Consider the following 17,014-nt stretch of genomic DNA (forward strand, 5'->3'; position numbering starts at 1 on the left):
GGGGGGGGTCAGTGTCCGGATTGAACACCAACAAGCCTTGGCAACTGCAACCCACGCGGGCAGAGGAAAGATGCTTCGGTGAGGACCAGCAAGGTCCTGGGGACTCTCCAAGTCAGGGCACGTCTGGAGCAACTAGGAAAGTCAAAGTTACCTTCACAGGGACCCACAGGCCAATGGACCAAGGATCGTGAAGGGACCTCAAGCTGAATCACAAAATACCAGCCCACGGAACACTCATGGAGTGTAGGCCGGAAATCTTCGGTGGAATTACTGCAGCCTCAGGGATCGCTGAAAAGCATATGCTGCTGTAAAAGTACACGGTGCACAGGGGTTCGGGTTGCACGGTCCCCACGAGGGATACGGGCCTCAGAATTGCTCAGAGCGCAGATCAACCTCAGAGACCCCGGGAACCCACCTCCTGTGTTGCAGACATCTTCGGGGTCCTCAGATGCTTGGGAAATGCAAACCAGTCAGATTCGTTTAGGTGTCTGCCTTGCAGGGGAGTAACTCCTTTACTCCAAGGGAGATTCTTCAGTCATCCAGCGTCGTGCAGATCGTCGAAGTACTTGGTTTCTGTAGCAGAGTTTAGTCCAGGTAAACTCTAAAGTCCTGTAGTCAGGGGTTCCTACTTTATACCCAAGGAAGGGGTGAGACAAACTCTGGGGACCCACCTATGGGAGGGTCAGGACAGAGGGGTGGCTACAGTTTCGCGCCAGAGCAGGAGCAAATGGCTCCTGCAAACGGTTTGAGCTGGAATATGCACAGGGACACCAAATGTGCCCCCAGTGCAGACATCAAAGCACTCTCAGAGTGCACCCACCCAGCCCCAATACACTAAAGCCTGTCTGGGAGGTGGTTACACCTCCCTGTGGCAGGAAGCCTATTGGCTCAGCAGCAGGAGGACAGACTCGTGTCTGTGGTTGGCAGCATCCATTTTGTGATGCCCAGGTTGAGAAAGCTGGTACCGGGTGTACCGGTGTGTCGCATATGTCCCTTTAGGAGGGTGGAATCATACCTCCCTGCCAGTTACTGGCAGGGAGGTATGATTTCAAGGTGTTTGACACCAAACACGACATGTTTCTATGCAGCCGTTTTAAAGTTAGCATTTACGGCGAGGTTATAATGCACTTAAATATATATGGTTGGCTGCATCACAAACAACCCCGGAGAATAGGTTCTGAAGGCCGCAGAGGGGCTCTGCTCATGCATGGGCACCCTCTCACATAAAACCCAGCACCCTGCCTTCAGGATTGATAAGGCCTGCGATAGGGGTGTCTGATAGGTTTATGTGCAGTGATATAGAATAGATATAGTGAACCTATATCTAAGTACGGGGTGTATGCACCACCTTACACAGGCTGCAGTAGCAGACCTGTTGTGTCATTTTTAAGGGTCTCTTAGGGGTGGCATAATACATGCTGCAGCCCCTGGGAGGCCTCTGGGGTACCTATGCCCTGGGTACATAGTATACCATATACTAGGGACTTATAAGGGTACCCCAGAATCCAATCTGGAGTGTACCTAAAGTACATGCAATCAATTTAGAGGAGAAAGCAGCTTGACTGGGGTCCTGCATAAATAGGATCCCAGTCAGCCTAAGTCAAAAACAGTGAAACATCAGCAAAAAGTGGGGATAACTATAAGAAGCAGATCCTACTCTCCTACAATGCTCGGGTGATGCTGAAGTAAACTCAGGTGGTGCTTAATGATGCAGAGGTGGTGGTGTCTTGATGCAGAGATGAATCTCAGGTGATGCTCAGTGACACTGAGGTGAAGCAGAGTGATGCTGAGGTGGTACTGAGTAATGCTGTGGTGCTAAGTCATGCTGTGCTGGTGGTGCTGCACTGGTGCTCAGGTGGTGCTGAGCTGGTGCCCAAGTGATGCTGAGGTGGTGCTGCACTTATCGTAAAGTGGTGCTGCATTGGTGCTGAATGGCTGCTGAGGTGGGGTTGCGCTAGTCCTGAGTGGGGCTGTGCTGGTGTTTAGGTGATGCTGTGCTCATGCTGAGTTGGTGCTGCACTGGTGGTGGTGCACTATTGAGGAGGTGGTGTTGTGCTGATGCTGAGATATTGCTGTGCTGATGCTGAGGTGGTGCTCATGTGGTGCTGTGCTGATGCTGAGGTGGTGCTGTGTGATATTGTGGTGGTGCTGAGGTGGTGCTTTGCTTGTGCGGAGGCAGTGCTCAGATGGTGCTGAGTGATACTGAGGTGGTGTGAGTGATGCTCAGGTGGTGCTGAGTAATGTTTTGGTAGTAATAGGTGGTGCTGTACTAGTGCGCAGGTGGTGCTGAGTGATGCAGAGTTGGTGCTGCACAGGTGCTAAGGTAGGGCTTCACTGGTGTTGGTGCTGTGGAGGTGGTGATGTGCTGATGCTGAGATGGTGCTGTGCTGATGTTGAGGTGATGCTGTGCTGGTGCTGAGGTGGTGCTGCACTGTTGCTGAGGTGGTGCTTCGCTGATGCTGAGTTGTTGCTGCACTGGTGGTGGTGCACTAATGAGGAGGTGGTGTTGTGCTGATGCTGAGATAGTGCTGTGCTGATGCTGAGGGGGTGCTCATGTCATACTTTGCTGAGGTGGTGCTGCGCTGATGCTGAGGTGGTGCTGTGCTGTGCTGGTGCTGAGGCGGTGCTTCGTAATGCTTTGGTGATAATTAGGTATTGCTGTGCTAGTGCTAAGGTTGTGCTGAGTGATGTGGAGTTGGTTCTGCACTAGTGCTGAGGTAGTGCTGTGCTAATGCTGAAGTGACTCTGCACTGATGCTGTGGTGGGGCTGCACTGGTGCTGAGTGGTGATGCACTGGTGGTGGTGCACTGATGCAGAGGTGGGGCTGTGCTGAAGCTGAGGTGGTAGTGTGTTGAGTGATGCTGAGGAGATGCTGTACTGGTGCTGAGGTGATGCTGAGTGATGCAGCGGTAGTGCTGAGTGATGCTGTGCTGGTGCTGAGTCTTGCTGAGGTGGTGTTGATGTGCTGGTACTCAGGTGGTGCTGAGCTGGTGCTCAGGTGGTGCTCAGTGATGCTGAGTTGGTGCTGTGCTAGGGTGATGTTGAGGTGGTGCTGCGCGGATACTGAGGTGGTGCTGCATTAGTGTTGAGTTGCTGCTGAAGTGGGGCTTGGCTGGTGGTGGTGCTCTGATGTGGAGGTGGTGATGTGCTGATGCTGAGATGTTGCTGTGTTGCGCTGATGCTGTGCTGGTGCTGAGGTGATGCTGCACTATTGCTGAGGTGGTGCTTCGCTGATGCTGAGTTGGTGCTGCACTGGTGGTGGTGCACAAATGAGGAGGTGGTGTTGTGCTGATGCTGAGATAGTGCTCTTCTAATGCTGAGGTGGCGCTCATGTGGTACTGTGCTGAGGTGGTGCTGCACTAATGCTGAGGTGGTGCTTTGCTGGTGCTGAGATGGTGCTGTGTGATACTGAGGTGGTGTACTTGTGCAGAGGCAGTGCTCAGATGGTGTCAAGTGATACTGAGGTGACGCTGCGTGATGCTGAGTTGGTGCTGAGTAATGCTTTGGTGGTAATTAAGTATTGCTGTGCTAGTGCTAAGGTTGTGCTGAGTGATGCTGAGTTGGTTCTGCACTAGTGCAGAGGTAGTGCTGTGCTAATGCTGAAGTGGTGCTGCACTGATGCTGTGGTGGGGCTGCACTGGTACTGAGTGGTGACGCACTGGTGGTGGTGCACTGATGCAGAGGTGGGGCTGTGCTGAAGCTGAGGTGGTACTGTGGTGGTGTTGAGTGATGCTGTGAGGAGATGCTGTGGTGGTGCTGAGTGATGCTGTGCTGCTGATGAGTGATGCTGTGCTGGTGCTGAGTCTTGCTGAGATGGTGTTGATGTGCTGGTACTCAGATGGTGCTGAGATGGTACTTAGGTGGTACTCAGTGATGCTGAGTTGTTGCTGTGCTAAGGTGATGCTGTGCTGATGCTGCGGTGGTGCTGCGCTGATACTGAAGTGGTGCTGCATTAATGCTGAGTTGCTGCTGAAGTGGGGCTTGGCTGGTGGTGGTGCTCTGATGTGGAGGTGGTGGTGTGCTAATGCTGAGATGGTGCTGTGCTGCGCTCATGCTGTGCTGGTGCCGAGGTGGTGCTTTGCTGGTGCTGAGGTGGTGCTGTCTGATACTGAGGTGATGCGCATATGGTGGTGTGATTGTGCAGAGGCGGTGCTCAGCTGTTGTTGAGTAATACTGAGGTGGTGCTTTGTGGTGCTGAGTAATGCTTTGGTGGTAATTAGGTATTGCTGTGCTAGTGTTAAGGTTGTGCTGAGTGATGCGGAGTTGGTTCTGCACTAGTGCTAAGGTAGTGCTGCGCTAATACTGAAGTGGTGCTGCACTGATGCTGTGGTAGGGCCGCGCTGGTGCTGAGTGGTGATGCACTGGTGGTGGCGCACTTATGCAGAGTTGGGGCTGTGCTGAAGCTGAAGTGGTATTGTGGTGGTGTTGAGGGATGCTGAGGAGATACTGCACTGGTGCTGAGGTGGTGCTGAGTGATGCAGTGGTAGTGCTGAGTGATGCTGTGCTGCTGATGAGTGATGCTGTGCTGGTGTGAGTCATGCTGAGGTGGTGGTGATGTGCTGGTACTCAGGTGGTGCTGAGCTGGTACTCAGTGATGCTGAGTTGGTGTTGTGCTGAGGTGATGCGCTGATGGTGAGGTGGTGCTGCGCTGATGCTGATGCTGAAGTGGTGCTGCATTAGTGCTGAGTTGCTGCTGAAGTGGAGCTTGGCTGGTGGTGGTGCACTGATGTGGAGGTGGTGCTGTGCTGATGCTGAGATGGTGCTATGCTGATGTTGTGCTGTGCTGGTGCTGAGGTGCTGTTGTGGTGGTGCTGCGCTGGTGCTGAAGTGGTGCAGTGCAAATGCTGAGTTGGTGCTGCACTAGTAGTGGTGCACTGGTAAGGAGATGGTGCTGTGCTGATGCTGAGATGGGGCTGTGTTGATGTTGAGATGGGGCTGTGTTCATGCTGAGGTGGTGCCGAGTGATGCTGTGGTGGTGCTGAGACTGGCGCGTTCATGCTAAACAGACTACAAGTTCATGCAAACAAAATGTGTATATTTGTAGATCTGGTAAGCTTATTTGGAGAAAAATGGTTGAATTTCCAAAATATATTTAACACTATTTATGCGATAAATCGTGTAGCACTGGGGAAAACCTATTACGGATATTATTACCTTGGTGCCAGGGGTTGTAGCTATGGCTACTGTGTATTATCGATGTAAAGACATTCCAAATTGACAAAGTCTTTTTTCATTGCTTCTGGCAACCCTGCCTGATGCACTGATGTTATCATTGCTGTCAACCCTGCACTGAGGTGATCACTGACAGAAATATTGCATAGGGTTGCCACAAAGGTAATCTTGTCTGATGTGGTCATTATTACAAACACTAATAATATTAGTAGCTCGGAATGAATTTCATTGAGCATAAATAGCTCTTATTACAGAAAAGGTTGGAGACCCCTGTTGTAGAGTGAGAAGTAATGATTTGGCAACTAAAATGTAATCAATTCTGGTCATTGTATTATGAACATAGGAAAAGAAAGAATATTCCAGTTTATAAGGATTACATGTCCCCAAACGTCAAATAACGGTCTAAAGGTAATTCCTGAATGAAACGATTTATGCAATTTATCAGGTTTAAACAAGTTCTATCCAATTGGTTAAAGTCACCCACTATAATAATATTACACTTAGGAATATTAGTGAGTTTTACCTTGATTGAATGCCAAAAGTCAGGATCAGAATTAACAGGACCATAAATATTAAACAAGGTAAGGTGTTTGTTATCTAGGACAACATTGACCAATAACCATCTACCATCAGTGTTACATCTAGTTGAAACAACTTGCAATTTCACAGTTTTGTGGCAAAGGATGGCAACACCACCTTCACGTTCAACCACTGGAGAGCAGAAATTCTGGCCAACCCATTGTCTCTTCAATTTAACAGAGTCACAGGCAGTACAATGTGTTTCTGTTATAAAAGCAATTGTTGAATTACATTTATATAAGTGAGAAAGTACCTTTTGCCATTTAACCAGATGTCCAAGACCACAAACATTCCATAAGACATTGTTAAACATATTGTGTACATGGGTAGAAACATACAGGAACAGGTATGACAAGCTGTAAAAAATGGAAAAGGGGACAAAACAATGCAAAGATTGTATATATATATGATAAGGTCAAGAAAAAATGGGAATTAAGTCTCATACTAGCACTCATAGAAAACAAGGAGGAACTTAAAAGGGAGGGTAAAAAAAAATAACACATTGGGAAACAGAAAAGGTAGCAGATCAAGGAGAAACTTCCAGATCTGGGTGCACGGTAAGGGAAGATGAGTTTGAGACGTGTCAATGCCATGACAAAATTAACAGTAGAGCAGAAATAAATAAAAGAAAGAAGGACAAAAAGCCATCCTATGTAAGAACATAAGTATACAATAGATTAAAGTTTCTGAGCAACAGTATTTATCGCAAGTGATGACATTTTCTGGAGAAACAGTTTCAGATTAGCAGGATCGTCAACTGGTTTAGTGGTGCCCTCAAAGGTTATTTTGCATAAGCAGGGATGTAAAATACCATAATGTATATTCAGGTGCCTCATTTGGGCTGCAGAATGAGAAATTCCTTCTGTTTGGCATTGGTTGAATTGAAAATGTCTTGCGATATGAAGATAACATGAGCAGACCAGTCCAGCCGTCGGTTGACTTTAGCCGCTTTCAAGATACGTAGAAGATCAGTAAATTCTAGAAAGAGACTAATGATGCCTCAAGGTTTGGAGGAGAGAGGATTAAGTCACCCAAGGCGATGAGTCTGTTGCACATTAAAAGGAGGAGCAGTGGGAAGGCCAAGCACGTCGGTAGGAATTTCTTCAAAAAAATTAAATCACAGCCATAAGTTCAAGAGACCCATTACGTTACTCCATTCCAACCATCCTACTCTCCATAGCAATCCATCTATCTTCATTCTGCCGTAATTTGTCATTAGTGTCACTCCTAAAGGTTGCAAACCCCTCACTTCATCATGAATGATATCTAAAATTACTTAAGGATGCAATAGGTGTGGGACAATCATTTGTGACCCTTTCAGATCTTGCACCCATGAACTAGACTTAGCCGTAACATGGAGGTCACTAGCCATTTTCACATAATTGAACTTGTAAGACCTCTGCAGAGATTTCGTTCAGCCTTCAAATTAGGGGTAAGCAAGCAGGACAAAAACGCAATTCGAAAGCAAACAGGACATATCATACAATTGACCAAACAGTAAGCACAATATGTGCCATAAAAAATAATAGGTCATACCAACAGAGGTTACCATCTAAAACTGTGGCCACAGGGGCTGAACAGGAAAATAGAAAGAATATGGTGAGGCAAACCAGAGATAAAAAAAGTTACTCAGTAGCCCTGGTAGAGCTGGAGGTGAGGAGACCAGAAATACCTGAAAGTGACCATACTGACTGGAAAATAAGTGACGCACTGCACAACATGGCACCTGCTCACATTACGATCAGAAAGATTGTCTCTGTCAAACCATGAGTGCCGGGAGTGACGCTGAATGGATCCTCAGTTGCAGTTACATATCCAGGAAGGAGATAGGACCAGTGAGGGTCCAAAAGCATCTCAATTAATGGCTTGAAAATTAAGAAATACTCTGCATTGTAGTGGAGCTCATGGGATCACCACCATCTTGGTTGGCACGCAGAACCATTCACTCTATTTTAAATATACGATTTGTCTGCAAATAGCCTCCTGTCGTGTTTCCTTTCATAATAGTCACATGAAATGCTCTGAAATAATTAATGGACTTACATGGAAATACAGTCAGGCATATAACTATTTAGGTGTGTTTTTCCACATAAAAGCCAGACCTGTAGGCTTTGCGAATTCTTAGTTTTCTTTTGAACTGCTATGATAATGACAGCATTTGTAGCCATGAAAACTTGGCTTGGGTTTTCACGGCGTTATATACCTGAATATTTAAAAATCTAATGTGCATAATAACTGTGTGCAGGGCACATACATAGGAGGGAACTCGGAGCTTCAGTTAAGTTTTGAGAGAGCAAGTCATGAATGTCCTTTTCTATAATTTTGAAACTATTTTCATCTAATTATATATTTTTGTGTATAGCATTTTAGGAGTAAATGACAAGTCGCTAGCTAAGTGATGTACTAGTCACAGTAGCTAGTCCCAAGGTTTTACATTCTGACAGAAAAATGCAATGTGGAGCAGTGAGCGTGATTTCCTATCTAAGCACAGAGGGGCTGAGGAAAATGTCAAAAGTAGGGGCATAGCTGCCTTTGGTGCTGGGGGTGCAGTGACACCAGGGCCCACATTCCTGAGGGGCTCATTAAAACCTGATAATTGCTGAATTTTACTTTCCTAACAGCAGACAGTCAATTTGGCCATTTTACTGGCTTGCACCAGGGCCCATGGCATCCTTGCTATGTTTTTGGTCGAAGGAACCATAGCTGTATCTCAGCAAGTTTAAAATGTTTCTAAGGCTCCAAATATTGAAAGTATATTTTAAATACAAAAATGTATGTATGTCTTTTCTCGTGTTTATTAAGTTTTTTTAGTTTCTTTAGACTTAAGCCCAGCCAAAAGAGCTTAGCTGTGAGATGATTTGTTAATGACATATTCTGATAAAGTACTGTAAAATAAATTGGACCCTTTGTTGTGTTTATTTTTGTGTACCTTGACAGGAAAAGCTGTGCCTCCTTACAATTTCTCTTCCTGTAATGAAGCTTCTTGAGCCGGTGCTACAGGAGTCACTGGTTTTCATTATGGAGCATGTTCTTCAACAGCCACCAGAAGAAATTATCATATGGTATCAGTTTAAGAACCTTCCATTTGTAGCCCTTGGATAAAGACATGGCATGCTCCTAGATGTTGTTTTTGTCCATACCCAAGCTATGTGTAAAATAATTACATGTTCCTAGATGTTGTTCTTCTCTAAGCTATGTTTAAAATGACATGCAATGCAACTTCTCTATCCATAAATAAATGTTCATGTTAGCAGAAAGCAACTTGTAGATATTTTCTTTAAATTTGGTGGTGGGTGTGTGGGAGCAAAAGAGTACCCCAAGATTTTGATACCCCAAATTTACCTTATTCAGTACTCCCAATGTGTGTTGGATCGTAGACAGCATTAAACTTCAATTTCATGAGGCAATGTGTTCCTGCATTAAGGTACCTCCCTAAACATACAATCAGCAGTGTAAAACAATTAATAAAGTAATAGGTTAAAGGAATTGAATGAACCCCAGTATAATAACTGAGTTCTAGATCAATAAAACATTAAAAGGTTTTATTACAAAAAATGTAAATAGGTGATACAAAGCAAATGTCATGAAGGCTCTCAGATGCAGAGTTATATAGATTATGCATAAATCAGAAAATATGTAAAGTCTCAATGGGCAGCAAAATAAAAAAATATCAAGCAGCATCCCTAGTAGAATGGGAAATCTGGCTCACCCCCAAATCAAGTTTTTTTTTATACACAATCACTGCATAGAGATTTAGTAGTTCTGAACATTCATCATGATGTGAGCAAATGTATAATTTCTTCAGCAATTCAGAACACAAGAAATATAAACATTATTACCTTAGCACATAAGCGGTGTGACTTTTCTTGAATAATTGTTCAACACCCTCTATGCTAATGTCATACTGAGATGTTTAAACAAATATGAAACATTGGACAATAAGACTTTCTTCAAATTATTAAGTTCAGTGACAAATGTAAAAACAAAGCAACATGTAACAATATTACATATGTGTCATGGAAGATTCACAGTGAGCACAACAACAGCAGTAGTGATATTGAACTATTATGACTTCATCTAGACTGTCTGCTGTGGAGGGAAGAATGTGTATGGGGGAGCACAAGTGAATGTCAGAGATGACCTCCATCTTTTTCAAGATGGCGTTTTACACAGTAATGTGGCAAACTACATCACTTTATTAACTACACTTCTATTCTTCCTAGTAAGTTCCTTTCAAATACAATTGTATTGATACAGTCTATATATGGAGAATCATGTGTGAAGATGCACAGTACACATTGTTAATTATGCAAAAAATGATAAACACACAAAATTCTCCCACAGATCAACCCTCATATTATTTTATAATCACTGAAAAAAATCAATAATAGTTTATTAATCAGGAATTTATTTAATCTGTGTCAATTTCTGCTTCTTTCAGGAAATCTCCTCCACCTTCTTTAGCTAGTTTTAAATATAATTTACGGTATTCTCCATGTTGTATTGGTCATTCTTTTCCTTCTTTAATGATCTCTTCTTATTTTCATACCAACAGTTTTTAATCAAATACTCGGAAAGGTTTAGTCACAAAACTGTTACACAAGTCGTTATAATTATTATTATTTTTTTATTATTTTTTGTAGTCCTCATTTAGCAATATTTTGGAATTGGAGGTGTTGGGGGCCCATTTCCCTTTCTGTTCAGATCTTTAGGGGTTTCTCCTGGGTAGGCGCAGCGTGCACGTGGAGAATTTCTTCTTCCCCTTTATTGTTTAGCCCCTTTTTGTCCGTTTCCGGCGCATATCGGTTCTGGGTTGAGCTAGTCACTCTGACTACTCCTTCAAGTTCCCACTTGAACGCTTTAGTTGCATTGCCTAATCATTGGACCATACCATGCATGTCACCTTCTTTAAATCCTAAGATTGTAATTTTCCCAGATACTCCAAATTTTATATCTCTTTCCCATGTTCCCACTCCTGTCTAGTTTGTTTATTCTTTGTATGGAGGCTAGCCACTCTTTATGTGTTGGATGTATACTTTTCACCCACTTAATGCAGATTTCCCTTCTTGCTAGAAGTATCAGTATAAAGACAATACTTTCCTGATCTTTGCTCAGCCTAGGTTTTGATAAATCATGCTGGCTTATCCCAAAAATAACCAAGTCTATACTCACCTCCACCTGTTGTCCCACCAGTTCAGACAAGGTCTTACCCGTCTCCTTCCAAAATTCCTTGAGTTGGGGACACTGCCGAAACATGTGTATGTCATCTGCACCAACTTCTCTGCACTTAGGGCAGCTTCTCCCCTTTTGGCTGTTGATCTTCAATAGCCTCTTTGGCATCCAATACGCTCTGTGGTTGGTGAATATATGATTCCTTCTCAAAGGTGCAGATTTCACAATTTTCCAACAAGTAGCCATAGATACTTGCCATTCATGTTGGATATCCAGCTCCGGCAGTATTCTTCCCCAAATCTCGCCTGGAATTGTGTAGTGTTCCTCCCCTTCTTGTATTAATGCCCAATACCAGTATGATATTTCCTTTTTGCTGATCTTGTTCTCCTGTAACATTTCCTCTACTTTCCCGTTTCCATCTTGGCTATCTTTCAGATTTTTTAACCTGCTGGTTAGTTGATAGTACTTGAATCTCGAGATTGTGCCCTTAGTCAATCCATTCAGGGCTTCCCACTCTATGACAGAGTTTTGTACCACTAGCTCACTCTTGTAATGCTGTTGTCCCTCAAGGGGTTTGCTAACCTGTCCTTTAAACATTCTGGAGTTCCTGGGGAGTCCCAGTTAGGTGCATACTTACTATAGTATGATATTTTGTGTGTTCTTCTCATTTGGTACCAGAGTTTTGCTGCCGCCTTCAGGGTCTTTAGTTTTATTTTCTTGAAATATTTGGGGTGATCAAATTTGTATAGATAGTGGCTACCTTCCTTGTTAACTGCCGCCTACATATATATAGGGTAGAGATCAAAGCTCCCTAGCAGTTTCCGGATATTTTTTAACTGGAACGCTCTACAATATTGCTGGCAATCCCTCCTTGTGCCTTATTCCTCCTGATCTTCTTCCAGGCAATCCTTGCCCCTTTAGCGGCCCAGATAAAACTACTTAGTTCTCCTTGCAGTTTTTTTATCCGGTCTATTCTGAATTCCAGTGGTATGGTGTTGAACAAGTATGTAAGTTATGGGAGTATTGCCATTTTAATTATGTTCGATCTTCCTATAAAAGTCAACAGTAGACCCCCCCCACACCTTTAATAGCTTCTTCACCTCTTTATGGATCCTCTCAAAATTTAGAGTCGCTATTTCCTCCATATCTGTTTTTATTTTTTCCTTTACTCTTGAGTCATGAGAGTCCTTGTTCCATTCCAGAATTTACGTCTTTGATTGATTTGCTAGATACCCTGAGACGTTTCCGTATATTTCCAAGATGCCTTCAGTTTTTGGGAGTGAGTCCGTTAGATCACTGGTAAACCCCATCAGGTCGTCCGCGAATAGTGCAACCTTTTTCTCTCAGCCCTGATATTTGAAAGGTATTATTTCCTTCTCCTCCCTTAGCAGGCACGCTAGTGAATCTATATACAGGTCAAAGAGCAGTGGGGATAGCGGGCACCCTTGTCTTGTACCCCTTTTAATCGTTATTTTGTCCGTTTCATTTTCATTCACTAGAACCTTTGCTGAGGGACCTTCGTAAATCTGTTTGATTGCGCTTTGAAATGTATCGCCCAAGTTATATTTGGCAAGGGTTGCGTTTAAGAAGGGCCAGCTAACCCTGTCAAACGCTTTTGCGGCATCCAGGGTTATAATTGATAAAGGGATTGAGTGCTGCCTCAAGAATTATGTTCCGGGCCGTACACTGCGGTCTTCACAGGCCTGCCGCCTGTCCACCCCATGTTGTAACACCACATCCAAAGGGGGCAGAGCTTTCTCCATCCTAATTCCACAACTGTGGAATCAGCTGCCGGATTACCTTCGCAGGAAACCGGCACTCCTCCCCTTCAGGAAACAACTCAAAACTGTCCTTTTTAAGGAGGCCTTGAACACTGTTTAACTACCCACTCCGTCGCTATTTATGGTACCGCCACCTAGCTATTGGCCTCTCTCTCTAAAGCGCTTAGAGACCTGTCGGTCATTTAGCGCTATATAAAAAATAAAGTAGCATAACATATATCTATTGCGCTTATAAGTTCATGCATGAGTTCCTGTATATGTCTTCCTTGAATAAAACCCTTTTGATTAGAATGTACTACTGTTACCATAATCTTTCCTATCTTTTCGCAAAAATTTGCGTATAGACCTTATAGTCTGCGTTTAAAAGTGAAATCGGTCTATAAGGCTCGCATTTAGGAGGATCCGTCTCTGGTTTAGGTAAGACACTAATGATTGCATCATTCCAGGAAGATGGAAGTGTAAGAATCTTACCTATGTTTCCGCAGGAACGTCATGGATTTGTAGTAAGATCCACAACTTCTCCAAATCACCTATTGCACCTGACACTATCAAGGTGACAATGGTAACCCGGGGAAGAAGGGAAACAAAACAAGGAAAAAAGGGGAAGCAACTCCACGTCGTCACCCAGGTAACCACAGAATCCGTCAGGACAAGGCAAGAGGCTGTAGACTGGAGAGAGTCGGTATACAAGTTAGAAAACAAAAACATACACTAACTCTTCTGTATTTCTTGTATTTGTCTTTTTTCCCTACCTTAAATATCCCTTCTTCAATAAAACTGGATAGTAAGATAATAATGGAGTTTTTTGAGCTACGTCTGGTTCTAGAAAAAACAATACAGTGATGTAAATGAAAGGACACTTTGGGAATGATATGACACAATAAGTAAGAGTCTGTGTGTGTGCCTACCTATTCACCAAGTGTAGCTCGTGGAGAAATAATCCCCAAGTAACTGTCTTCAATAACTTTTAAATCGCAAAGTAAATAAACCTTATAATCGGGTAACTAACTGTTCTCACTTTTCCTTTTCAGATCCCAAAAAACGGAGCGAATTTCCACAGTGCTAAGAGGACAGGACCAGGTAAGTGATACAAACAATAAATCTTGAAATAACATGTCAGCGCGGCAGCGCTGTTACCGTAAAGGCGATAATGCAGCTTTGTCTTGTCTTTTTCTTATCTCATATCTTTTCGGGAGCTTGGAATGAGGATCTATGGTACGTCATGAAAAGACGACCCGACGACAGAAACGCTGCCCCCACGCCGAGTCCAATGCGAGGAGTGTGACAACCCGGAAGCAAACTGGTACGAGGAAGCTGACTCCAAACGACTGGAATGCGAAGCGCTGTTGCTTGCGGGAGGCCGGGTTTTAGTTTGCCTGACCTGTCCCCGCGCATGCACGTTCTAGGTCGGCGGCCATGATTGTAGTTCTTGGCTCCCGGTTCGTCCCCGCGCAATCGTGACAGGAAGTTCTCTTTTCCCTATAAAGACTTTGTTGAGCAGTTCTGTCAGGGGGGTGGCCAGTGCTTCTCGCAGGTTTATAATTCATTTGGGAGCACGCCTGGACCTGCCGCCTTGCCTTTTTTTAGTCCTTTCATATCTTCTAATACTTCCTCCCTGCTATTTTGATTCAGCTCTGCTCTTTGTTCCTATGAAACTGTTGGTAGTGTTATCTCCTCCAAGACTAAATTTATCTGCTCTTCTGTACCTATAGTTCCTTCAGAGTACAATTCAGTAAAAAAAAATTACAAACTCTTTCCTGATCTCGTTTTCTTCTGTGCTGTACTGTTGGTCTTCTTTTTGTATTTTTGCTATCCTTTTTCGTGTTGCGTCCGTTTTCAATTTCCAAGTTAATAACTTCCCGCACCCTTCGCCATATTCTTAGTGCGATATTTTGCTATCCCTAACTATTGATTCCAGGGTGTCTGCCAGATCTTCCTTTTTCAACCTTCTCCTCTCTTCAATGTTAGTTTTTTCTAGCATGGTAATAGGGTTTTTTCTTAACTCCATGTCCAAAAATGTTATATCTTTTTCAAGCTCCCAGATCTTATTTCTTTTAATTTTGTTCTTATGCGCTGTGAGACTGATTATTCTTCCGCTTATAAAGGTCTTGTATGCTTCCCAAGCAATTAGTTTCGTGGTCTCTTCTTTGTTTATTTGGAAAAACTCTTCGGTATCTCTTGTTAAAGCTTCTACACAGGTTCCGTCTAGGAAGATGGTTTTGTCTACTGTCCATCTTGAACAAGACGTGGGACACTTTAGCTTAAGGTGCAAGATCACTGCAGAGTGATCCGACAAATGTGCTGGTATATGTTCCACCCCTTGCATGTAAAAGTCGTTATAATTATTGTTGGTGAATGGATTGGTGAATTGGGTTGAGGAAAATTATGTTTAATATTAACCCTGTAATAAGTCGTTATAATTATTACAGTGTTAATATTAAACATAATTTTCCTCAACCCAATTCACCAATCCATTCACCAACCTTACTAAAACCCTTCCCTATCTCACTAACCCAGGAACCTATAGTTTCCCATAAGCTATATTCTGTAAAGCTTCAAGTTAACGAGAGATGTTAGTTACATTTGTTACATAAGAATTAATAACAGCACTATTATCAGATATGAAAGTACAGCATCTTTTCCCTTGAAGTACCTTGCTAACACTGTCTTCCTTCAAAAGAAGGATATTTAACTCTAAGCAGTTTCGCATTACCTTAACTCTAATAGCAATTCATTTTGAATTAATTTGGGTTAGAGCACCAGCTGTACTTAATGCAAGCCTGTTCGCTAATGTAGATAGATGTCTAATTTTCACACCATCCATAGCCACATCTATAGGGGAACTACTGGCACCTATTATAGCCAATATTAGCTGTCAAAATCCACTTTTCACTCTCCTCAAACCAACTGCATCATCCATTCTACTCATAGAATCTAGGAAACACTAAATAAAGATACCAAGATTAAACTCATTTACAAGGCACATTAAATTAAGCAGTCTTCCCACACACATAATAAATTGCTCTCAGAATCGGCTCCCAACCAATCAAATAGTCACCATTTACGACATAACTTCTTTCACATTCACTCTCCAATAATATTCAGCCTTACCAACCTTATCATACACATTTCACCTTTTCCCTCCTGTTCCATTCTCATCTAGGATGTCAATTCAACAATCTAAATTCTTCTTCTTCTTGAATCTGTTCTCTTATTTCTTTTCTATCTCTCACAATCTTTACTCTTCTCTCATTATGTTCCCTAATGAACTCATGCTCCTTTCTACTCAAACCACACACATAACCCAGTCTAATAGATTTAGTTCCATGCTTAAATTGTGCAATTATTTTCAGAAATGTACCATATTTAGGACCATTATTAGACTTTTAATCCTCCAAAATAGGCAAGTACTCCAATGAAATGTTGGCATCTAACAGATAAGGACTCTGTGCGTGAGGGAGTAAACAAAATTTGAAGTTGCATATAAGTAAAACCCTCACCTGTAGAAGAAGGAAGAAAGATGCACACAAAGCAGTTCTTAATAGTCATGATCCCAACATACTCTTTCAACATTTTTGCATAAAAATTATCTTGAAATCCACTAACTAAACCTTATGTGTCAGTGTATTATGTGTCACTTTATTATGTCATGTAGTTAATTCAATTTTGTGGAGACGTATCCCACCTGAGATAATATGCACATCAGGCCAACTAAGACAATTAGTACCATTAATAAGACAATCAATTGTAAAAATTGTGATTTTACTCTGTGTATTTTAAAGTACTCTTGCACTTACTTGAGCTCCTTTGACCTAGTTGCAGCTAGTTGCAGTTGGGATAGCACTAGCTCAGCGGATTCGAGCGTTGTTGGAGGTGGAGAACCGCGCTGCGGCCATCGCGCGCTTGACCCTCCAGACACGCCCACTCTCGAGGCCACGCCCATTCCGGGGCGACGCCCACTTCCCCTGACCTTTATAATCGCAGCGCAACCCTAACGCGCCAAACATTTGAAATACTCCTGAGGCGGAAAGCCGGGAGAACTCTGGCCGATTATTTTAAAAATTGTGATTTTACTCTGTGTATTTTAAAGTACTCTTGCACTTACTTGAGCTCCTTTGACCTAGTTGCAGCTAGTTGCAGTTGGGATAGCACTAGCTCAGCGGATTCGAGCGTTGTTGGAGGTGGAGAACCGCGCTGCGGCCATCGCGCGCTTGACCCTCCAGACACGCCCACTCTCGAGGCCACGCCCATTCCGGGGCGACGCCCACTTCCCCTGACCTTTATAATCGCAGCGCAACCCTAACGCGCCA

General features: G+C 43.4%; 1 protein-coding gene across 3 annotated transcripts in view; it reads left to right on the plus strand.

Annotated features, from left to right (window-relative positions):
* Positions 1 to 17,014, plus strand: part of LOC146822634 (uncharacterized) — a 1,280,275-nt gene that overhangs the window by 1,017,939 nt on the left and 245,322 nt on the right. For 2 of the 3 annotated variants that reach the window (XM_085606816.1, XM_085606817.1), the window contains one exon: positions 8,689 to 8,992. The exons of the other annotated variant lie outside the window; for it this stretch is intronic. In XM_085606816.1, coding sequence (XP_085462942.1) covers positions 8,689 to 8,853 — 165 coding nt within the window. In that variant the 3' untranslated portion in view covers positions 8,854 to 8,992. Of the gene's footprint in view, positions 1 to 8,688; positions 8,993 to 17,014 lie in introns of those variants that run through there. 3 annotated transcript variants of the gene reach the window in all.

The sequence above is a fragment of the Triturus cristatus genome, chromosome 5_2 (assembly GCF_964204655.1).
Source record: "Triturus cristatus chromosome 5_2, aTriCri1.1, whole genome shotgun sequence".
In the NCBI taxonomy this organism is placed as follows: domain Eukaryota; kingdom Metazoa; phylum Chordata; class Amphibia; order Caudata; family Salamandridae; genus Triturus; species Triturus cristatus.